Source organism: Aquarana catesbeiana, linkage group LG01, assembly GCF_042186555.1.
Source record: "Aquarana catesbeiana isolate 2022-GZ linkage group LG01, ASM4218655v1, whole genome shotgun sequence".
Lineage (NCBI taxonomy): Eukaryota > Metazoa > Chordata > Amphibia > Anura > Ranidae > Aquarana > Aquarana catesbeiana.
This window is the reverse complement of record NC_133324.1, coordinates 445,761,047-445,785,367: the sequence shown is the minus strand read 5'-3', so window position 1 is coordinate 445,785,367 and position 24,321 is coordinate 445,761,047. Positions and strand designations below refer to the sequence as shown.

The 24,321-nt window shown below is 41.6% G+C and overlaps 1 protein-coding gene across 11 annotated transcripts in view; it reads right to left on the bottom strand.

Annotated features, from left to right (window-relative positions):
- The window catches only part of SLC24A2 (solute carrier family 24 member 2), a 273,770-nt gene that overhangs the window by 208,960 nt on the left and 40,489 nt on the right, over positions 1 to 24,321 (bottom strand). For 9 of the 11 annotated variants that reach the window (XM_073636393.1, XM_073636481.1, XM_073636455.1 and 6 more), the window contains exon 3: positions 6,525 to 7,593. In XM_073636393.1, coding sequence (XP_073492494.1) covers positions 6,525 to 7,454 — 930 coding nt within the window. In that variant the 5' untranslated portion in view covers positions 7,455 to 7,593. Of the gene's footprint in view, positions 1 to 6,524; positions 7,594 to 19,678; positions 19,696 to 24,321 lie in introns of those variants that run through there. The other 2 variants (XM_073636430.1, XM_073636439.1) reach the window with 2 other exon arrangements.

Here is a 24,321-nt window from a genome sequence, read left to right as displayed (position 1 = left end):
ACAAAAAAACAAACATATTTTACTTTAAAATCCAGTTGGCTTTCATAAAAATCTAAGGGGCCCTAAATAGAGTACACTCTATAGTGTCTATCTTTGTAACTTCTGATTTCTTTCTTAACAAGAAGTTTTAAAGGTGTTAGTTCAACTACATCTCAAACACCGCATGTATTTGGAAAGATTCTTAGCTACTGGGTGCTGTGTAAAGAAGGATTGCATATGCCCTTACCAACAACTTTGCCATGGTTGCATTTGTGTTTGGACATCAAAGAGAAATGCCATTGCTTTCTCCTGCACAATCAATTAAAATGTGTTTTGTTACTGAGGGTGATTGTAGCTAACACTGTGCAATACCACTACTACCTTATATAGTAGAGTGGTGTTGATATTGTCTTTTATGGGTCTCAATAGACTTAGGTGGCCACACTATTAGTAATATCTCCCAACTGCCAATCAATTCACCAAACAATGAGAATAATAAGGAAAAAAAGATATTAGACACATAGAAGAGACGTAAAAATTCCAAAGAAATTACATACTAGATGCATCATTCACCATGCACACAGAACAATTTTACTTCTCCTTATCACATGACTCATCACCAACTTGACTTTAACCAACACAGCTTTAACTGCTCCATAGTACAGAGGGAAACAGCCATATAATGCAGTTTGGGCTTTAGGAAGCAAATCAAGTTTGGTATGGATGTATTTGTCTAAGGAAATAAGCCATCAGCACCAGAAGGCCAAGAAAATATTGACAAATATTGGTGCTTGTACCTAATAATAATAAAATGCATATGTTAAAAATGCACACTTTGAGATCCTTGATAAAACTGGGCTCTGTTTAAAAGACATATTGATCTATGTGCATGATGTAGTAAAGTTAGGCTAAATGCTATTTCAAGCATTATCACCTTCTAGGTTGTGTGAAAAAAAATCTGTTTTATCAAAGAGAGAAAAGATTTTGCTGAAATGTATCTTTTGTAATGTTAACCCCTTATTCAATAAATGTTTTACTTTGAATAGAAGCAAAGGTTAATAGTTAACATTGTTCTTATGTTTTGTCTGGTACAATATATAAAACTATAAAGCTAGTATTGATAAGCTCCAACATGTTATGTTACAAGAGCAATGCTGGAATGTAACAGAAACAGGTATACCAGAATCTCCATGGCTATAGGGATAGTGAGTGTGCAGCTCCTCACTATGCTGATTCTGGCTTGTATGTCCACAAAGGTCATTAGTGGCTGCTTTGTGAGGGTTTCCCAAAAATGAGGCCTCACTCTCAAAATATCAGTGTGCTGATGGGTAATAGGTTGCTCTGTACCACTGATGATCAGGATGTTTCCATGGCCAAATTCTTCCAGCCCACAGCAAAAGGTTCAGCACATGCAGAACAGTTTCACAGGGGCCAGGTTTTTAAGCCAGTTGCTGGCTCAGTCACCCACTTAGCTTTGCGTGTTTATGTGTTATGCTGTGTTGTTTACAGGTCCTGCAGCAAATCTTTGCAATTAGACCCGATGAGGAGCAAAGATTACTTCATTATACCCATTCAAGACCTTGAATTTGTGGTGATGCCAAGTCTGGTGCTAGGCTAGCCCTGCTTCTTGAACAAGGACCACACTGCAGTAGCCCAGTCATCCTAATAAGTGCATTAATGGAACCTATCTTACCACTCCACTAACAGAACTGCCATCTTCAGACCACCACCTGTTCCCAACCTGAGTCAGCTGCTACATAAAGTACACTTCCTACGTACAGGCTGTGCTTCTCACCTCTAAGAGACCCGTGACATCTCCTGCAGTAATGTCACTTTTTCTTATGTACTTGCATCCATATTCAGTAAGGAGTCTTTGCAGTAGTGTTTATGAACTGTACTACTGAACTGTATTTATAGATCAACATTAAGTTGCATAACGTTTATTACAGTCCCACATGATTGGCATTAACCAAATAAAATAGCAAAATATTCAGATACTGATCCTTATTAACCACTTCATCTCAGGAAGATTTACCCCCTTTATGACCAGACTATTTTTTTCGATACAACACTGCGTTACTTTAACTGACAATTGCGCCATCATGCAACACAGTACCCAAATAAAATTTATGTAATTTTTTCCCACAAATAGAGCTTTCTTTTGATGGTATTTGATCACCACTGCGTTTTATATTTTTTGCATTTTTAATAAAAAACTTAAACAATCACATTTCTTCATCAATTTAGGCCAATATGTACTCTGCTACATGTTTTTGGTAAAATCCCAATAAGCGTATATATTTTTTGGTTTATACCATTGGTCTCCTAACACCAGCAATAGGGCATAACTCTCACCAATAAGACACATATGAAGTGGCACAATTCCTCCCAATAATATCAATGATGGGGCACAATTCCTCCCAATGACACAAATAATGGGGCCCTATGACATCAATGATGGGGCACAATTCCTCCCACTTACATCAATAACGGGGCGCAATAACTCTCACTGAAACAAACAATGGGGCGTTATTTTTTCCCACTGATGTTGAAACCTTTATTACTCCCACTGGCCACAGTCCGGCCCTCCTAAAGCCTGAAGGACAGTAAACTGGCCCTTTGTTTAGGAAGTTTGGAGACCCCTGGTTTACATGAACATTATAGCGTTTACAAACTATGGTATATATTTATGGATTTTTTGTTTATTTATTTTTTATACTAGTAATAGTGGCGGTCAACAACTTAGAGCGGGACTGCAGTTTATGCGGCGGTCAATCGGACACTAACTGACACCTTTGACACTTTGTGGGAACCAGTGACAATAATACAATGATCAGTGTTAAAAAATATGCACTGTCGTTGTACGAATAACACTGATTGGGAAGGGGTTAAACATCTAGGGGGATCAAAGTGTTAACTGTGTGCCTAGTCAGCGTTTTTGTGATATGTGTGTGCTGATTTTACTAAGGGAAGAGAATGATTTTATTCCCTGCTTTGCAGGGACACAAAATCCATCCCTTCCCCTCTGTCAGAACGGAGATCTGCTTTGTTTACATAGAAGAAGGAGGTTGAGGTGTCATTAAACCTATTTTAACAAGTTCACAATTGTCACTAGCAAATCTTACAAAGAAGCAAGGGTATCTCACACTGTGAGATAAGAGGGTGGAGCAGTACAGGTGTTTTCATCTGTGGGCAGGTTTTTAAAAAAACAACGGTTGAATGGAGAGCAGGGTAGAAGGAGTATCTTTCTTACTGTGTCCCTCCTTAACCAACTGCTAAACTACTTTCACCTCACCTGTCTTTTGTTCCTCAGTCATACAACACTATACCCGTATGACATTAGAAATATTTTTGGAGATAGATAGAGCTTTCTTTTGGTTGTATTTAATCACCACTGTTTTTTCCTAAATAAACGAAGAAAGATCAAACATTTTGATAAAAAAAAAACACTTTTTTTCTTTGTTTCTGCTATAAAATTTTGCAAACTAATAATCTTTCTTCATAAATTTGGGCTAAAATGTATTCTGCTGCATTGCTTTGGTAAAAATAACCCAAATCAGTGTATATTATTTAGTCTGTGTGAAACATATACAATCTACAAACTATAATATATATTTTTGAAAATCAATCAGTCCTGATGTACTCACTAATTTCTTGAGGTCCTAAAAGGTAGTAGGAGGTATGTTTTTTGAAGTTGCAATTTTTTGTCACCATGTTTTGGAACACGAGGTGCACAAATAGGGGCACCTCCTTGTATAGTTCCTCAAAAGGTATTGAAAGCAAAAAAAAAACCAATAAAAAACTGGAAATAAACCAACCCAACCATATAGATTCAAACCAGCTGCCCATCCAAAAAGTGTAAGTACGCCTCATATACCAATGTAAAATAAACAAGGTAGGCACTAGGTTTTGGTACAATAGAAACAACTTTAGATCAAAATCCAAAAAAAACATGAACCATAATCGCTTGAGCTCTAATCATTGTCTCCTTCGTGATCAAACAAGTCCAAATAATTGCATATTAGATGGAAAAATGAAGCTAATTCCATTCAATCTAGTTTCCAAAGCTCCCTTAGTTCACCATGTGACAACTTTACCACTTCAGCCCCGAAAGGAGTTAGCCATGTCCTGACCAGGGCATTGTTTGCGATACGGCACTGCCTCGCTTTAACTGACAATTGCGTGGTTGTGCAATGCTGTACCCAAACAAAATTGATGTCCATTTTTTTCCCCACAAATAGAGCTTTCTTTTGGTGGTATTTGATCACCTCTGCGGTTTTTATTTTTTGTGCTTTAAACAAAAAAAGAGTGACAATTTTGAGAAAAAAAAAATATTTTTTTTACTTTAAAAAATATATATAAAAAAAACAAATTTATTCATCAGTTTAGGCCAATATATATTTTTCTACATATTTTTGGGGAAAAAAAAAATCACAATAGGCGTATATTGATTGGTTTGCACAAAAGTTGTCATGTCTACAAACTATGGGATAGTTTTAGGGACTTTTATTTATTTTTTATTGTTTTTACTGGTAATGGCACTGATCAATGCACTGGTTAATGTATAAATGACAGTGGCAGGGAAGGGGTTAACACTAGGGGGTGATCAAGGGGTTAACTGTGTTCCCTGGGAATGTTCTAACTATAGGGGGGATGGGCTGCCAGGAACACTACAGAGCTCGCTGTTCCCGATGACTGGGAACAGCAGATCTCCATGATGTCTCCTGTCAGAACGGGGATCCGCCTTATTTAACATAGGCAGATCCCCATTCTGCCTCTGTATACCGCGATCGCGGATCGCCGGCGGACATTGGCGCGCCCGCTCTATCGCATGCACGGATGGACGTACACCTACAGCGATTGGCGCTATCCAGCCACCTTGCCGCAGTATAACTGCAGCGGGTGGTCCTGCAGCGGATACGTAATACACTAAATTCTTCTTATCCAGTAAATAGGTGCTCTTTCTACAGCCCAGGTGAAGTGTACACTTACCAGAAGCAAGTGTGAGACAAGCAGCCTATACACTGTAATCCTTGCTGCTGAATCTCTTCCGCTTCTTATTATTCCAGTCTTGTGATCATGTTGGTAGTTCTACTCCAACATGATAGGGTTAAAAGATGCCAGAGAGTATAACATAGTGTAGTACGTTTTATTGATAAAAGAAGGCTTCTAAAAACATGCAAGTGCTACTCACATATTGCGGGTGTCTACGGGACACCAACACAATCAGCTCAGCTGTATCGCTCCGCTGTTCGTGGATACTGAACCAGTAGATCCTACTCCCCCTAGCTTGGAATGCACGTTGGTTCAGTGGCCACAAACGGCGGAGCGATACAGCAGAGCTGATTGTGTTGGTGCCCCGTTACCTAGCTTGTTAGATGTAAAATTATATTGGGTCCAAGTTTGTAACAAAAAATTTCATTTGACATCTACATTGAAAGCGACTGCTGATCCAGAGGAAGTAAAACCATATTTTAGCATGTGACAATTTTTCGTGATAAAGAATAAACCTTTTTGACTGCTGAGTGGCAATCAGACAAATCATCGAGTCTATATGAGTCTATATTTTTGCAATTCATCATGCATTTGTTAATTCCGAGCTCAGACACTAAAGAATATTTTCTATGAACTGTAAGGGATATCTGTGGCCCACTAGAAGCAGCTTCTCTTCAAATTTTTTGACCAAATTACCACGATAAATAGAGAAGAGGCCAAAACAGTGAAAGTAGGCAGGTGCAGGCTACTTTTTCTTCCACAAAGGCACTGCAGCTGGAGAGGAAATCTATTGAAACATGGTTCCTCTGTGGTTTCCTGGGTCACTGGGGAAGCTATCCAATTAGATGCTGCCACTCCATGTGACTCTAGCAGCCATCTTGGGTCAGGCAAAGCTTATGTAGGGCTCCCATGCTTGGAACGCATTTAGTGAGTAGAGTAGGGACAGGTACCCCACCTGTTAGGGACAGAGCTAGCGACAGGGAAAGGTTCCTGATGAGGAGGGAAAGTGTAGGGCTCACAACTTCTCAGGACATTTTCCCGCTTCGGCATGAGAGGCCGCTCTCTGCCCCTCCTAACAGGCACTGTTAGTTTGTCTGAAACCTGCTCTTTGCATGATGTTGGACCTGTGAGTTTTCCCAGTTGGGTTGTCTTTCCACTGTTTATTGTGAACTGCTGCATTTTTTCATCACACTTGGACTGTGTGTGTTATTGCAGCCATACCACACTGCCCCCCCCCCCCTACAAGCAGTCTTTAAAATACAAACTAGGTGATCAACACTGCCCACCATCATATTAACCTATCTATTCCATAAATTAGGTGAATTCTTAGTTTGAACCCTGTGGGAAATTCTTCAGACCCAAACAACAGCAATACAATCTGACTGTCTTTTTTCCCAGCCCATTTTCTTTTTTGAGGCCAGTGGTATATTCTCACCTAAGCTTACAGTAGAAAGTAGTAGAAAGTGTAGGATCCGGTGGTGGGGAGGTTACATAAATCGAATTTTCCTTCAAAACCATGTTAAAAATAGACAGAACTGAAACAAACCAACCTTTCCATCAGAATTGGCTGATGATACCTTAACAACCTTGTTCCTGTTCAGCTTCCCCTTCACCCAGCTCTCCATCTGGACATTGTACTTCATAAACGTGACATAGGTTAAATATGCCGAAAGCAGTGAAAGGCTTTCCCACCAGTTGATCAAATTGTCCAAGAAAAACGTTATGAGCATAATCAATCCCAGGATGTAAAATGTCACATCTCGAAACAGTGGCCACCAGGTTAGGTTTAATACCTCCTTAGAAAACAAAGCACACATCCCAATAACGAACAGGATATTGAATACTGCTGATCCAACAATGGTCCCAATACCAACATTGCTATGTGATATAAATACTCCTATTAACGATGTAAACAGTTCTGGTGCAGATCCCCCAGCAGCCATAAATGTTGCCCCTGCCACATCATCAGAAATCATCAGTTTTTCGGTGATAACTGTCAATGAAGGAACGAAAAATTCATCACAAACTACAGCTAATGCTATGAACATGTATATCATCCCAAATATATGGAGTACAACAGCACCTCTCTTTCTGTCTTCTAATGAAAAAATGTCTTCTGGATATTCACCTTTGGAAAGGGATTTATTTTCCCCTGCCTTGTAGTTCATAGATATAGTAGAGCCAGGGGTATCATTCTGATTTTGTTCTGCAAAGTCCATCAGATTTCGTTGATGCCGCTGCAGTAGAGAATGGCTGTTTGTAGCACTGGACACATCACTGTTGTAAAGTTCTCTCTTTAAAAAGGCACCGACTGCGGAGGACAAAGTGCTTATGGCTGTTATGCTTAGGAAAAGACCCAGTATTCGAATAAGTCTTAGTTTCTTATGAACAAATGGATGTTTGTGGCTGTGGTGAGACAAAGTCTTCCCTACGCAGCAGCTTGTAAGGATGTCACCGGCAGATCTTGCATGAAGACCCATTTTTTAATCTTCTAGATATAAAATGTAGCCAATTATAAACACTGCAAAGCTGAATGGATGATCATGCTTTTTCTTTCCTATTTTTGCATTGGGAGTCCATTAAGAGGCCCAGCAGCAAGCAGAATGTTCTTCATCCATGCTTAAAAAATAAAACAGAAAATAAATATATAAATATGCATACCGTTATGTACCACTAAAGGCTTCATACATACAATTCATAATACACACATAAATAAATAAAATATTTATCAATATGCCCAGGCTCCTCCAGCTAATATATTAGTTCTTGCAACTACTCTTCAGTGCCTGCAAAGTCACAAACAACAATCAGCACTCTGCCCTCCATCACTATGCAAACCCAATAAACCCCATGGGTGGTTTTGACTCTATTCGTAGATATGGGTAGAAAATCATCTGGAGTCTTTCAGGTGCTGCCAGTGTTGGTTTCAATCGGTTTATATGACCTCTTACCTTCATTGATTGCTGGAGCAGCTACTGTAGTCACCTCCCTGTGAACTCTTTCTCTTCCTTTTTTCCACATATAGATGATTAGTTTTACATAAAGTACATTTGACATATATTTGGGAGTTTTTAGAAGAAAGTAATGATTTTAACCTTAAATAATAAGTACGTTGATGTGTTTTATATGTTGATGGACTACTAGAGAATGATTTCTTGTGTCCCTTCCCTTAGGCTGCTTTGGAGAATACACTTACAAGAACGAAGAGGAGAGACAGACCAGTCAAAAGAAGTCCAGAGCAGGTAGCAGACAATCAAAACACCAGAGGAGTCAAGATGTTTTGACTTACTTATCTACAGTATATATGAGATCAACACTGGTTGGTATCTTATCTGGTTTACATTGTGTAAATGGTGGAGGGCATCAATAAGAGTTGAGTATCGGCACTTCTTATTTTTCAGGTACAAACAAATATACTATTATGAATGATGTGGTTTGTTAATACTTCTGATTTTCTTGCATAGTCTGCAATAATTTGACCCTATTGTCTAATAACAAGTTCTTTGGAATTGTTAGTTACCACATAGGGAGAACTTGTAACTTACAACCAAAGCAGGTATTGGTCTTGGGAGCCCTGTAGCTTATATGTGAACAGAGGTGGTGCTACCCCATTCAGTATAAGGTGGGTATAACCACAAAGACATAAACCAATGAAAACTGAAAGGTACATATGCCCAAAAAGCTACCTCCTCAAAAAGTTTATTGAATATAGAATTGAAGACAAAATAAAGATCATCATATCCCCCCCCCTCCGAGCAATCCGGAACCCCCCATCAACTCAACCCCCCTCCCACACCAACCAACCGTCTCCCCTAGGAGCTGAGAAGCCCACCAACCCCCAGATAATCCCCCTGCCCCCCTTAAATAAGCACCAACCTTGACCTACCTCAACTAAGAGAGATGCCCAGGGCGACTGTGATCCAGATCCACCCTAAAGACCACAATGGGTGAATTGTATTTTATCCGACTATACAATCAATTCCGTTAGTTGTAGGGATTTTTGAGCTGTGCTTTTTATTTTATCTTGCAGTATTTTTTCTAATCAAACTATTTTAATTACACTCACTTTCATTGTATATTGTAAATTTTAAATTTTGTATATGTGTGGAGTTTTTATTTTAACAAATCCAATAGTTAACTAGTAAAAGCTTTGTTTCTCATTATTTCATGATTTAAAATGCATTTATCTCCTCCGTGCTCAGTTTTTGTTTTTCCTCAATATAGAATTCATAGAAGTAAACAATTATTTCCTGTCATAAGCAAGCTAAATCCAAAAGCAACCAAAAATACTCATGATAATCTGTGAGCTGAATTTTACAGACAAAATATGGCAAAAGTAATAATATAATATATGATAATATAGTGCACATGTTATAAATATAACTGATTCATAGGCCAGAAACGATTTGGAAAAACTGTGTTTGATCTTAAGAAGAATGGCAAATAAATTAAGCTACCTCTTCATTTCTTACATCCTGACTTTCCCTCTTTCTTGTCCTTTAATTACGTTATCCACTTACACTTCAATAATATCAGAGTTACTGTACTACCCTTATAACCACCCCTGTTTTTCTCCAATTGTTCCATTAATGTATAACATTGGTGGGGTATCTAAAGTCCTCTTCTATTTAGCACTACTTATGTTACTAATAGTGCTGTTATCCTTGTTTTCTCATGTTCTCAGATGTTCATGGAATTCTATACTACTATACCAAAACACTGTAATATCGCTCGATATTGAGAAATTCCTACACCAATTTAATCATATTATTTACATCTGTCTGTAATATGAAACTTTCTTCCACTATTTCCAATAAAATCAGATTGAACTAAAAAAACGGCAACTTTCTTCCACTATTTCCAATAAAATCAGATTGAACTAAAAAAACGGCAATCATGCTTTAGTAGATTATCCCTTATATCCCCTGCTCTGCAGATAGCGGTGTTCTATAAATGGTGCTATTATATGTGCAGTTTGTAATGTGGTCATATATTCACTACGTAACTTGTTTCCTACATTTTGCTTCTGTCCAGAAAATTTTCCTGGAATAGGCTTATCTCTTTGCTCACTGCTAAAGCCTCAGTACATAATATTATAATAACACAATAAAAAAACTTGAAATAATGAGAAGCCACGCTGCCCCGTGGTATAAGCAGAGATGGGAAGATGGTGGCCTATGAACAGCAGTCAGCAAGTGGTGATGAGTGAGCAGAGAATTGAAGTGCAAGTCTGTTGCCCCTGTCCAGTCACTACTGCAAACAGATAATCTTCTATCCTGTACTCTATATGGGACAGTTGATAAATATATGCAAACTTAACCAACATTGTTCAAAATGCTCTCAATTTTGTTGGGGCAACATTCACCCTATTTATAAAGTAAAATTAGTGGACATTCCTGCAACAAGAATTATATTCCCTGTCATTCAGAAAAATCTGTCTATTCATAAAGGGGTGAGTATTACCTATCCTGTTCATGCTCCTGACTATCCCTCAACTCGTTTGAAAAAAAAAAAATGCCTGACCAAGCTGTCAGATTTCTACTGTCAAATTTTTTAAAATGCAAAGATCACATCACAGGCCATATTTGACCAGATTTGAGCAATGTAGTTGATAGAAGAGCTCTTACAAGGAAAAATGCCAAATTTGGGAGGTTAAGGCCTCATTTACACTTTCGTTCACCGCCCCTCTGAATTGCTTTTCAGAAGCATTTGACAGTTGGCTCAGAGGGGATAAGTCACCTCCTCACCATTTGTTTTAACCACTGAAAGGGTAAATTTTAACCACTGAAAGGTTAAATTTAGACATGTGTTGAAATCTCCCTTGCCTCTGAAGCCCGATCCACATTCGGATCTTGCTCAAGAGGCTTGCCACCCATGATTGCTACATGTCGGGTCAACTTTGCCATGGGCGTAAAGCATCGCAGTCACGCCATGTAAACATCTGCGTCAATTGCCTAATGTAGCTTAACCCCTTCCCGACCAGCCGCCGCAGTTATACTGCGGCAGGTTGGCTCCCCTGGGCAAACCATCGTAGCTATACGCTAGCTCGACTTTTGAATATGGAGCTGATGCGTGTGCCCAGCGGTCGTGATGACAGCCAGGCACCCCTGATCACTCCACACAGAGACAGAATGGAAATCTGTCAATGTTAACAGACAGATCTCCATGCTGTCAGGGGTATGGAGAGAGCAATCTGTTGTTCATACTAAGTATGAACAATGATTGGTCTCCTCACCCAGGCAGTCCCATCCCCCCACAGCTAGAATCACTTCCTAGGTAACACAGTTAACCCCTTGATCACCCTGCTGTATAAATGCCAATGGTCCCAAAAATGTGTCAAAAGTGTCCGATCCGTCCGCCATAATGTTGCAGTCCCAATAAAAATCGCTGATCACCGCCATTACCAGTAAAAATAATAATAATAATAATAAAAATGCCATAAATCTTTCCCCTATTTTGTAGACGCTATAACGTTTGAGCAAACCAATCAATATACACTTATTGTGATTTTTATTACCAAAAATATGTAGAATACATATCAGTCTAAACTGAGGAAAAAATTAGCTTTTTTTAAAATAAATTGGGGATATTTATTATAGGAAAAAGTACAAAATATTGTGTTTTTTTCAAAATGATCGCTCTTTTTTTGTTTATAGCGCAAAAAATAAAAACCGCAGAGATGATCAAATACCACCAAAAGAAAGCTCTATTTGTGGGAAAAAGTGTGGGTACAAGGTCGCACGACCATGCAATTGTCAGTTAATGCGATGCAGATCCGTATCGCAAAAAATGGCCTGGTCATTGAGCAGCCAAATCTTCTGGGGCTAAAGTGGTTAAAGGGGAGAGGTTGAAGGGTGAGCCTTGTCCCCCCCCCCCCAACTGAGAGTCTAAATAAAGCCAAAGGCTGCCGTACTGCACTGCAACCAAGGCAGCATGAAGTAATGTAGCCAGTAGCCATGATAATTTGTGGCTGGGAAGTTGAGGGTGGTAAAACCATGCCACAACTGCCTATGGCCGCTTACAAGGCCTAAAGGAGAAAGTACACCAAACTTGTGACAGCCTTGGAACTGAAGTTTTAAGAAGCAGCGTGCTTTCAGGTGTATAAAGCTTATTCTTGTGATCAGTTTGAGATACTTAGGAGTTCCAGCTCCAAAACTACAGGTATTTCTGAACTGCATTTGACCTCCAAAGCTGCTGCAAGCGGTTTTTCCATTTCTATTGACTTTTATGAGCAGAAAAGCAGTTCTGACATCAAGAAAAGCCCTGTATACAACTGCTCCTGGTCTGCATAGAATTTTAGTTGTAATATTCCTTGATACATATGGACTTTAAATAATGGCAGATTAAATTTACTAAGGGCACATTCACACTTCCCCCATGGTGTGTTGGCTTCAGTATGGGTGCAGTGCAGTGTACCCACGGTTTTTGTGCAGGTTAGCCATGCTTTCCCATAGACTTCTATTATGTCCCGCAGTTTTGGTGTGCTTTTAGAAAACGTACCAAAGCTGCGAGACGTAATGGAAGTCTATAGGAAGGAGCAGCTAAGCCATAGGAATACTGCAGATACACTGCGCTGCAGCCAAAGTGCAACGGATCAGTGTGAAGCCACTTAGTTCCACATTTTTTTCTGTAGAAGTCATTTGAATGTGAACACAACAGAAATAATCGAAAATTCATAGTCGTATGTGTGTTTTTTTTATAACTGGGTACAGTATTGCAAAGTAGATAGATAAAAAACGTTAAAGTGTTACTAAGCCCACAACAGTAATATCAGTCTGTATATGCAGTAAAGTATGCTTGTTATACTCACTATGGAAATGGGATGAGCCGAACATTCCCCCCCCTGGTTTGGTTCACAGCAGAACATGCGAACAGGCAAAAAATTTGTGCGAACACCATTAAAGTCTATGGGACGCGAATGTGAAAAATCAAAAGTGTTCATTTTAAAGGCTTATATGCAAGTTATTGCCATAAAAAGTGTTTGGGGACCCGAGTCCTGTCCCAGGGGACATATATCAATGCAAAAATAAGTTTTAAAAAATGGATTTTATTCGGGAGCAGTGGTAATTACATGGCCCTGTTAAACAGGGGCAGAAAAATTAGGCCTTTGGTTTTGGCGGTGCCAGCACACTGTAACCCCTCACAGTTAGTCTTGTTGGGGGCAGGAATGGGCCCTACTTAACTATTATTTCAAAAATAGTAATTACATGCCCCTGTTAAACAAGGACTGAAAAATTGTGCCTTTGGTTTTGGTGGCGCCAGAACACTGTAAGTCCTCACAGTTACTCTTGTTGGGCGCAAGAACGGAGAACCTCCTCCCAGCCACGTACAACCCCTTGGGTTTCTGGACAAAAAGTAGATGAGACTAATTGGATAGGAAAAATCGAGGTTCAGGACAACGTCCCTTGTACAACCTGTAAAAGAAAAGTTTACTCAAAAATCGGGACATTAAAGGACCATGAACACTCAAGAAAGAATCTTTAGTAAAAAGTACAAATTTTATTAATTAACATCATATCAAAGAAAAAGCTAAAACACATGATGACACTGGAGTACACATGAAATTGAAACATAAAGAGGTGGAAGAGGCCAACTGTCAGACAGACAGGTAAAATCCAACGCGTTTCGACATGTGTAGTAAGGGTCTTCTTCAGGGAAAGAGGGGAAAGGGCTGAAAGACTTCCATATATTTACAAACATCTATAAGATTGATACAAAAATAATGATTATGCACATAATGTTATACAAATATAAAGAATATACAACAGTTAAATCAGTACAGATACATATGTATTAATATCAAAAACTGACCTCAAGTGTTTGACGCTGTAAGCACTGGAGATCAAATGTTTCCTCCAGAGTGCACCAAATCAAAATGAAGTGGCTACTTTATAAAGAGCTCTAGATGGTAATTTGGACCAAGCTTAATAAGACACACCAGGAGCAGTGCAAGATGCTCCAAGGTGTGCCTGCCCCTTCCCACCCAACCACCTATCAGAATCCCCACACCTCCCCTAGGCTGGTGGCGTGCCGCTCTGCCTTGCCCCCACACTGGATCTAACATGTGTTGACAAGCCACACTTGATCACGCCCATAAAGGCGTGATCAGGAGGCATCAGGAACGCTGTAATGAAGACCAGTGTCTTGCCGAGAAAGTCCCCCCGGCGGATAAGGACCCCCCTGTACTGCGCAGGTGCAGCGCTTGCGCAGTACGAACGACTAAGGAGCCGCCGAAAATAGCCGAAGCTGAATACCTTCAGTCAGCTGTACACGGCGCCTGCGCCCTGAGTCCAGGTTCAAGCCCCACCATCCAAGTGGACCTAGAGGTAGAATAAAAAAGTGCCGAGCGAAGCGAGGCCGTGCCCGAAGCGTGGCGAGCGGAGCGTGCCCACGAGGGGCCCTCTTACAGGCGCCGTGTACAGCTGATTTACTATTTGGCTTCGGCTATATCCGTCGGCTCATACTGCGCAAGCGCTGCGCCTGCGCAGTACAGGGGGGTCCTTATCCGCCGAGGGGAACTTTCTCGGCAGAACACCGGCCGAAGCCAATCACATGACAGCGAGGCGCATCCGATCATACCCAATCGGAAAACACCAGTGGCGTTGCCATGGGAACACAGCCGAGGCCGGTCACATGACATGGTGGCTATGCCGCCCGCCCACTGATGCCACACAGGGCATAGGGACGCAGAAGACCAAACATCCCAGTCCAATCAAAGGCCGCTGTTACCACCCCCTGGAGGAGGAGCGGACCGTACGGCCTGGGTGCACCAGCTGGAAAACAGGTGATGGTACACCAGTGAAGCCGCACACTGCCCTTGACGATGGGGAAAAAAGTAAGGATAAAGAAGGAAAAAGAAAAGGAAAAAAGAAACCAAATAGTATTGCAAAACTAATGGAAGAGAAGGGGAAGAAAGAGAAATTGTCCTAGGAATCTCTAGGAATAAAAAATGTGATTGCCCCATAATCATTCAAAATACCAATGCAATCCGCAAAGGAGCAAGGGGGGGGGGGGGGGGAGAGGGGACAAAGAGGAGGAAGGGAAGAAGTGGGGAAGTAAGGGGGAGGTGGAAAGGGGGAGGGAGAAAAAAAAACCTCTTTATGTTTCAATTTCATGTGTACTCTAGTGTCATCATGTGTTTTAACTTTTTCTTTGATATGATGTTAATTAAGAAAATTTGTACTTTTTACTAAACATTCTTTCTTGAGTGTTCATGGTCCTTTAAAGTCCTGTTTTTTGAGGAAACTTTTCTTTTACATTTCCTTGGGTTTCTGGGGACTGAAAACCATCCCTTGAAGACTGCTGTTGAGTGCTATTCTCTACATCCATGCTGACACAATCCTCCTCCTCCTCCTCTTCTTCCTGTGTGTTTGGTGGGCCTTGGAATGCTATCTGGATAAAGGGGGCCTTGAGAGGAAAGGAAGTCCTCCTCTTCCTCCTGCTGTTCTGCCTCAAGTGCCCTGTCCATGATTCCATGAAGCGTGTGCTCCAGCAGGAAGACTAGAGGGACAGTATCACTGATGCATGCATTGTCGCTGCTCAACATCCTCATGGCCTCCTCAAATGGTGACAGGACAGTGCATGCATCCTTGATCAGTAGCCACTGGCGTGGCGAGAGAGTAATCAAGCTCCCCTGATCCTGTACTGCTGCCATACTCGCACAGGTACTCATTGATGGTCCTCTGCTGTGTGTGCAGCCACTGCAGCATTGCCAACGTTGAGTTCCAATTAGTGGGCATGCCACAAATAAGGCGGTTGGTGGGCAGGTTGTATTCCCTTTGAATGTCAGCCAGCCGAGCACTGGCATTGTATGACTGGTGGAAATGACCACAGACTTTTCTGGCCTGCCTCAGGAGATCTTGTAAGCCTAAGTACCTATTCAAGAACCTTTGCACCACCAAGTTTAGGACGTGTGCCAAACATGGAACATGGGTCAAGTGTCCCTGTCGGAGGGCGGAGAGAAGGTTGGTGCCATTGTCGCATACAACCTTTCCTGGCTGAATTTGGTGTGGCGTCAACCACCTCTGAGCCTGCCCCTGCTGAGCTGACAGATTCTCTGCCCCGGTGTGGCTTCTGTCCCCTAGGCAGACCAACTCAAGCACCGCATGGCATCTTTTAGCTTGACTGCTTGCGTAGCCCCTTGAACGTTTATGGAGCACCACTGGTTCAGAGGACAAATCTGCAGAAGAGGCCATAGAGGTGGAAGAGGAGGAGGGGGTGGAGGAGAGAGCTGTGGCAGAATCACCACTAGCATTTTGGAGGCATGGTGGCAGAACAAACTCCAACAACACTGAACCCTGTCCTGCATCCTTCCCAGCTGCCAGCAGAGTTACCCAGTGCGCCGTGAAAGAAGAGTAACATCCCTGCCCATGCCTGCTGGACCATAAGTCAGTGGTAATATGAACCTTACTGCTGACTGCCCTGTCCAACGAGGCCAAAACATTGCCTTCCACATGCCGGTAGAGAGCCGGAATGGCCTTCCGTGAAAATAAATGGCATTCACGAAAAGGGGGCAGAGTCTACCAGCTGAAAAGGCAGCAGTTGCAGTGCTAGCAATTTGGCCAAGCTAACATTTAGACGCTAAGCATGTGGATATCTGGTACTGAATTTTTTTTTTATGGTTCAGCAACTGGGGGTAGGGAAATCTGACTTCTAAAATCAATTGTTGGTGTACTGCTAGCAGATTGGCTGCAAGTACTTGGGACACCTATTGCTATACCTTCCTTCCTCTCAATGCAGGTTTTTGAGAGGACTGGAAGTATAGTAGGGTTGAAGATCCCAGATGAGGAGCAAGGAGAAGTTCACCTTTTTCTTTGAAGTTGGTCTTTCAAGTGCTGTTGCCAACGGACTGCATGGCAGGTCATCATATGTCTGGTCAAGCATGTGGTGCCAAGCGGCTGCTCTTCTGGCCACGCTTGATCCGCTTCAGACAAAGGTTGCAAACAGCGATCTGCAATCTGTTGCACACGTTGTGAAAAAGGCCCACACCAAGGAGCTTTTAAAGGAGTCAGCGGGGAGTCAACAGCGCCCTGCACCTGCAGAGCTCTGCGGTATGATGCAATAGGGTGGCTGCCCCCTAGAGGACATCCTGCCTCGCTGGAGTTGTGCCTCCTCCTCCTCACTTTCCTCCTCTCTTCTCTCAGGCACCCAAGTACAGTCAGTGACCTCATCATCCCTCCCTCCTCGTCACTGGAGCAAACTTTGCAGTATGCTGCAGCTGGGTGAACATGACTGCCAGTTTCTTGTCCTTCTGTGGCACCCTCTCTCTCTAGGCTCATGTTACTCCCTTCCTCAACCTGGGAACCAACATCGGAGCCTTCGAATCGCTGTGCTTCCTCCAGAAGCATGTACCCGACACTGTGGTTGTGCATGATGGTGGGGCTACGGAAAGAGTGACTGTGGACAAGGAGCCGGTGGAATAGGCCGCTTTGGCAGCTGCGTTGGAAGGCAAACTACTCTGAGCCTGGGTGAAAAAGGATGAGGAGGATGAGGATGGCTTCGTTATCCACTCCACCTACTCTTCTGCATGTTGTGGCTCAATAACATGGCCAGCAGCAGAAAAAAAGGACAAGGGTGCCCCACAGGAACCTGCAGAAGATGCACCATGTCCATGACCACCACTTTTGACTGTAGACACAGAGGCTGACACCGCCTGAAGTGTATTAGAAACTGTACACACTATATTAGATACTGTGTACACCGCCTGCATTGTATTAGAAACTGTACAACGGCTGCACTGCATTTTATACTGTGTACACCACCAGAAGTGTAGTAGAAACTGTACACACTGTATTAGATATATATAGTCTATGCTAAATGCAAAGTATATATATATATATATATATATATATATATATATATATATATACATATATACACACTAGACTGACTGTATATATATATATATACTGCCTGCTTACTCTAACTCAAGCTATCTCTCTGTCCACACCAACAACACTACACACGGCTGCCGTGTAAGCAGCCTTATATAGTGTGGGGCGTAGACTAAGTTCCCCTGAGCCATCATTGGCCAAAGGCACACTGCAGGTCAGGTGCATGTTTTGGTCAATCATCATATAGCAATGCACTGCAATCTCGCAGTGCATTATGGGGTGTTCCGCGGCGCTCGAATTTCCCCATAATGTTCGCTGTTCTGCGAACGGGCGAACACCCAATGTTTGGTTGGAACATCGAGCTCATTCCTACTGTGGAACCTAAGGGATTCATCCCCTGCATTGTGTAAACAGGCTGTTTGATCCTTTCATTGTCCCCAATCCATTTGCTAATAGAACAGGAGGCACTCTGCACATTCTCAGTTTGTGTATGTACATTGCTAGAGAATTTTTTTTTTTCGGGGGGGGGGTGCATGTGATCAGCACAGGGCCAATCAGCACTGTCCAGGCAGAAGGTCAGAGGTCATGCAGCCTCATAGGACAGTCAGAGGAGAATGAAAACTCCTCCTACAAGCTTTAACCAGTCACAAGACTGCTATATACTGCTGATGAGAAATGGTATTTAGCAGTTTATATTTACTAAAATATTTGCATTTCCATGTTCTGTGTACTGTGGGAGACCAGATAAAGTGAATGCAGGGTCCTGGGTTTAGTAACACAAGCACGCACGACAATCTAATAGTAAGATATGGTTTCACAATGGGGGATTCTTTTTGACATGATATCATATGAACTAGTAATCTGACCACATCATATCCAAATGACATATTTTAGAGTAATATTTCAAGGAAGTAGCACAGATGGCCTCACAGAGCTGCCTTGTTGTGCAGGATAACATGAATCCAATACCAGAGCTAATGAAAATAGCATGTAGTTTCCAATAAACATGCAATGTTAAACCAAGGTATTTTTAGTACAGTGGAGGGAATACTTAAGCAGTAGCTCCAAGCAACACATTCATTATTTTGCAAATTGCTGTAAATTATACGGAAGAAATACAACATCTATATTTTTGTCTATTTGTGGGCCATGAGTATATAATAAAAATTACTGTGAAGAACAGCAGATTTATAAATAGTTGAGTAGGTTTACACAGAAGATCAAGCTACACACACACACACACAGACACACACACACACAGACACACACACACACACACACACACACACAGACATTCTGGAATTGTAACTCTTTTTAAACAGTGTCATTGTAACCAACACTCACATAAGAATGGAGAACATTCTGTAACTGTTTAGTCAGTAGCATCCCTGAAATGCCTACAACGGGGATTTTACAGTGAACCATATGAAGAATCAGGTTAACTACTGCAAGAAAAACCATTGATATTACAGAGATATGGCAAAATGGCACAGAGAAGGAACATCTGAGTAATGGAGAGTGATACATCAGTGTTCATTCACCTATGATAACCAATTTACTGCATGAATTGAAGAAGCTTTAACTATAAAGGGTATTTTCAGACAACAACAAAAAAAGTACATGTAATAGAATTGCTTGTTCGCGCTAAACCTAAGAAAGCTTTATATACTAATGTGTTTGTACTAGATATTTCTCAGCCATCAATCAGCACCAGACCTGCAAGAAAAGTTTAATTCTCATTATTGACTGTGAGGGAATAATACCAGTATTTAGAAAAAAAAAACCACTGGTAAATACATAAGCCAGGGGTGTTGGCAACCTTTAAAGCTGAACTCCAGTCAAACAGTAAAATGCACAGATGAAATACATACAGTTTAAGGGGACTCTTTCATTCTCCAAAGGATTTGTATTTCTGTCCATTCAGTCCTCAGATTTACACAGCTCTGGCACACAGCAGAGCAATGTGTGGCAGGACAGGATACATAATTTTTATCTGCTGCAGTTCATTAATATATTCATGTGCCCTCAACTACACTGCAGGACAGAAAAAGTAGAAACAATGGTATGATGAGCTAATCTCTCTATCACATTGCTCCCTGCTTCTATCAGTGCTCCTTATAACTGATTTGTGCTCCTTCTACTTAGGCTGTGACTGCTTTAGGAAAAATTGAACAGTAAGATATGTGGTCTAAAAAAAAAAAAAAAAAAATGTAATGATGTCTTAAAGGAAGAGTACAGCCAAAGCTTGTTTGGCTGTATTTCTCCTGTTTATCACAGGAGTGCAGTACATTCTTCACTACTGTAATGCATTTTCAGCAGACAGCAGGCTGAAGCCCGCTGTCGGCTGATGTCACAGAGTTGATCCAGGCTCAGGAAAGATCATGACCATATGATCAGGATACGCCCACATGCCTGGACTGGCACCCGGCTCAGCCTCTCAGCAAGCCACCGAAAGTTTGAGTTGCCTGCTACTGCCCCCTCCACAGCCCAGTGCTCCAGTGAGCATGGGGGGGGGGGGGCAGAGCAGAGAGCTGGTGGCAGTGACCGACAGTCACCAGCACTCTGCTCAGGGAGCTCTGAAAACCGAGCATTTGGCAGTGTTTGATTGCTCGGTTCTCGGGCTTAGAGGCGATGGGGGACAGACGCAGCAGGTAAGTAAATTAAAAAAACAAAACCCATACTTCTCTTTTAAGCATATAAAGATTTTGTCCAACAAGAATGGAGAAATTAATAACTGAAGGAGGTTTATACAAATACAGGATATGCTGTTCTTACCATATAGTGGTCGGTGAGGTTGGGGGGGTGGTAAAACCTGTGGTCAAGTTGTGATTTTACCACCCCTAATCCTTACCCCCCTTTAGCTGCAGAGGCAATAGCCAAGGCAGTGGTCAGCGATTTATGATGGGACTGCTGTTCAGGGATGAGAAACAGAGAGCTCATTCCCTCTGTACTGAGCTCTGTGATGATTGTCAATACAGAGCTGTGTGAATGTACACAGCTGATCAGCAGGTCCCAGCTGTTAATCATTGGCCAGGACTCCGGGACTTGCTGACAAGCTCCTGCTGTGTAACAGTGGGTGTTGGTTGGGGGGTGTGCATCTAAACCCAGAAGCAGACAGCACCGTACGCACAAAATGTACTATTAAGTAAGCCCTTATGCCGCGTACACGCGATCGGACTTTCCGCCAACAAAACCGTGGATTTTTTTCCGAAGGATGTTGGCTCAAACTTGTCTTGCATACACACGGTCACACAAATGTTGGCCAACAATTACGAATGTGGGAACACGGTGACGTACAAGACGTACGATGAGCCGAGAGAAATGAAGTTCAATAGCCAGTGGGGCACTTCTGCTTGATTCCGAGCATGTGTGAACTTTTGTGCGTCGGAATTGTGTACACACGATCAGACTTTAAAACAACAAAGTTTTGTTGGCGGAAAATTTGAGAACCTGCTCTCAAACATTTGTGGGCGGAAAGTCCGACAGCAAATGTCTGATGGAGCATATACACGGTCGGATTTTCCAACAACAAGCTCACATCCAACATTTCCTGTCGGAAAGTCCGACCGTGTGTACGCGGTATAAATGTCCTGAGTCCCCTATAAAGCCCTGTACACACGATTGGACATTGAACGGACATTGCGACAACAAAATCCATCAGATTTTTTCCGACGGATGTTGGCTCAAACTTGTCTTGCATACACACGGTCGCACAAAGTTGTCGGAAAATCCGATCGTTCTGAACACGGTGACGTAAAACCCGTACGTCGGGACTATAAATGGGGCAGTATCCAATATCTTTTGTCTCTTAATTTATTCTGAGCATGCGCGGCACATTGTGCATCGGATTTGTGTACACACGATCGGAAATTTAAACGATCAGATTTTGCTGTCGGAAAACTTTGCTCTCAAACTTTGTGTGTCGGAAATTCCGATGGAAAAAGTCCGATGGAGCCCACACACGGTCGGAATTTCCAAAAACAAGCTCTGATCGCACATTTTCCATTGGAAAGTCCAACCGTGTGTACAGTGCATTATAGTTGCTTGATAGATAAAAGGGGATTTTGCGAGCCACAATGGCATATTGCCTCAAATGTGGAAATCACTTAGCTGCCTGTGCAGAACACGTTTCATATGCCGTGCAATACAATGTATACAAAAGATACGCTGCGCTAAGGTGAAAATATCAATCTGGAGATTATTAATGCATATGAGGTATACTGAAAATATCGCATAAGCGGCTTATCCAGCCACAGCAAGGCACAAAGGATATATATATATATATATATATATATATATATATATATATATATATATATATAAAACAAGTGATTTTAAAGTGCAATGTGTAAATAATATACTGGATGTATTCCATTAGAATAAGAGTAGCGATTACTGAACTACTACCTGTATATATAATGGATGAAAAAATCATTTATATAGTCTAAAATTTACAGTGAAAAAAAAAAAATATATATATATAAATAAATATATCACAGTGATAAGTGCAAAATACAACAAAGTGCCAAGTGCCACACAATGAGTGTGAATATCAAATCCAAGATGTGGTACGTGATTATTAAAGTCCAATATATGAAAGAAATGCACATAAAGTCCATAAAAACAGTTCATAAAAAATCCAACATGCGTGCATTAATCTTAGTGCTTAATGCTCAGAATTCCATGCTCAAGTGCCATCCAGTGACCCCCCGGGGACAGCCGCTCACCTCAGAGCGTGCGACTCAGCTGTGAGACTGAGTCTAAACACGCTTATGAGCCATCCCACGGCTCAGTGATGGAATCCAGATACACAGTTTTCAGCAGCAACTCCACCGTTAGGAATAAAGGAAAAGAAAAACTGGATAGTGTGATATCGTTTATAAATATTTATTGGGATAAAAGCTCCCTACATTAGGGTACTCACATTTTCAAGGTGCGTGAGTGCACCAATCTGATAACAGTCTCCAAAGTTTGCCTCAAAGTTTGCCTGTCAGGAGGGATAAGCTGTGCATTGCATCTCAGTGAAGTGAAAGGCCCTTTCCCTACGTGTGTTCGACGCAGGGTCACGTGTCTTCATCGGGGGGGGATCCCCCCGATGAAGACACGTGACCCTGTGTCGAACACGTATAGGGGAAGGGCCAGGACGGAGCACGGAGCCTTTCACTCCACTCAGATGCGATGCACAGCTTATCCCTACTGACAGGCAAACTTTGAGGCAAACTTTGGAGACTGTTATCAGATTGGTGCACTCATGCACCTTGCAAATGTGAGTACCCTAATGTAGGGAGCTTTTATGCTAATAAATATTTATAAACGATATCACACTATCCAGTTTTTCTTTTCCTTTATTCCTAACTGTGGAGTTGCTGCTGAAAACTGTGTATGTGGATACCATCACTGAGCCGTGGGATGGCTCATAAGCATGTTTAGACTCAGTCTCACAACTGAGTTGCACGCTCTGAGGTGAGCGGCTGTCCCTGGGGGGTCACTGGATGGCACTTGAGCATGGAATTCTGTGCACTAAGCACTAAGATTAATGCATGCACATTGGAGTTTTTATGAACTGTTTTTATGGACTTTATGTGCATTCCTTTCATATATTGGACTTTAATAATCACGTACAACATCTTGGATTTGATATTCACACTCTGTGTGGCACTTGGCACTTTGTTGTATTTTGCACTTATCACTGTGATATATTTATTTATATATAATTTTTTTTTTTCACTGTAAATTTCAGACTATATAAATGATTTTTTCATCCATTATATATACAGGTAGTAGTTCAGTAATCGCTACTCTCATTCTAATGGTATACATCTAGTATATTATTTACACATTACACTTTAAACTAACTTGTTTTATATATATATATCCTTTGTGCCGTGCTGTGACTGGATAAGCCGCTTATGCGGTATTTTCAGTATACCTCATATGCATTATAGTTGCTTGCTATGTTATAGGTGGTACTCTTCTTCTTTCTCTCTTGCAGCTGCTGCTGGCAAGCATCCGGGTGCTCTCCCAGGCGGAGTGCAGTTGATATCACTGTGCCGGGAACTGCAGTCAGAACTACAGCCAGCACTGGCTCTGCTGCAAATAAAGAAATAGCCCCACTGCTGGTATTCGATCACCCGCAGAGGTGATCGAATACCACCAAAAGAATGCTCTTTTTGTGGGAAAAAAATATTTTATTTAGGTACAGCATCACATGACCGCGCTATTGTCAGTTAAAGCAAGGCAGTGCCGTATCGCAAAAAAATGGCCTGGTCAGGAAGGGGGTAAACCTTCCGGAGCTGAAGTGGTTAATAGCAATATGTATATATTATAAGTATTACCATTACTAGGATTGCGGATTTAGAGAAATATTCTTTTGCAGGCGCAGATACATGATGAGAGATAAATATAGTGGAACAGCTATTTATTAATGCTACTGATGGGCCATAGGACATTTATAGTCATATATGGGCAGTAGTCCAGGAAGAAATTTTATAATAGAAATGCACTAGGGGTTTCA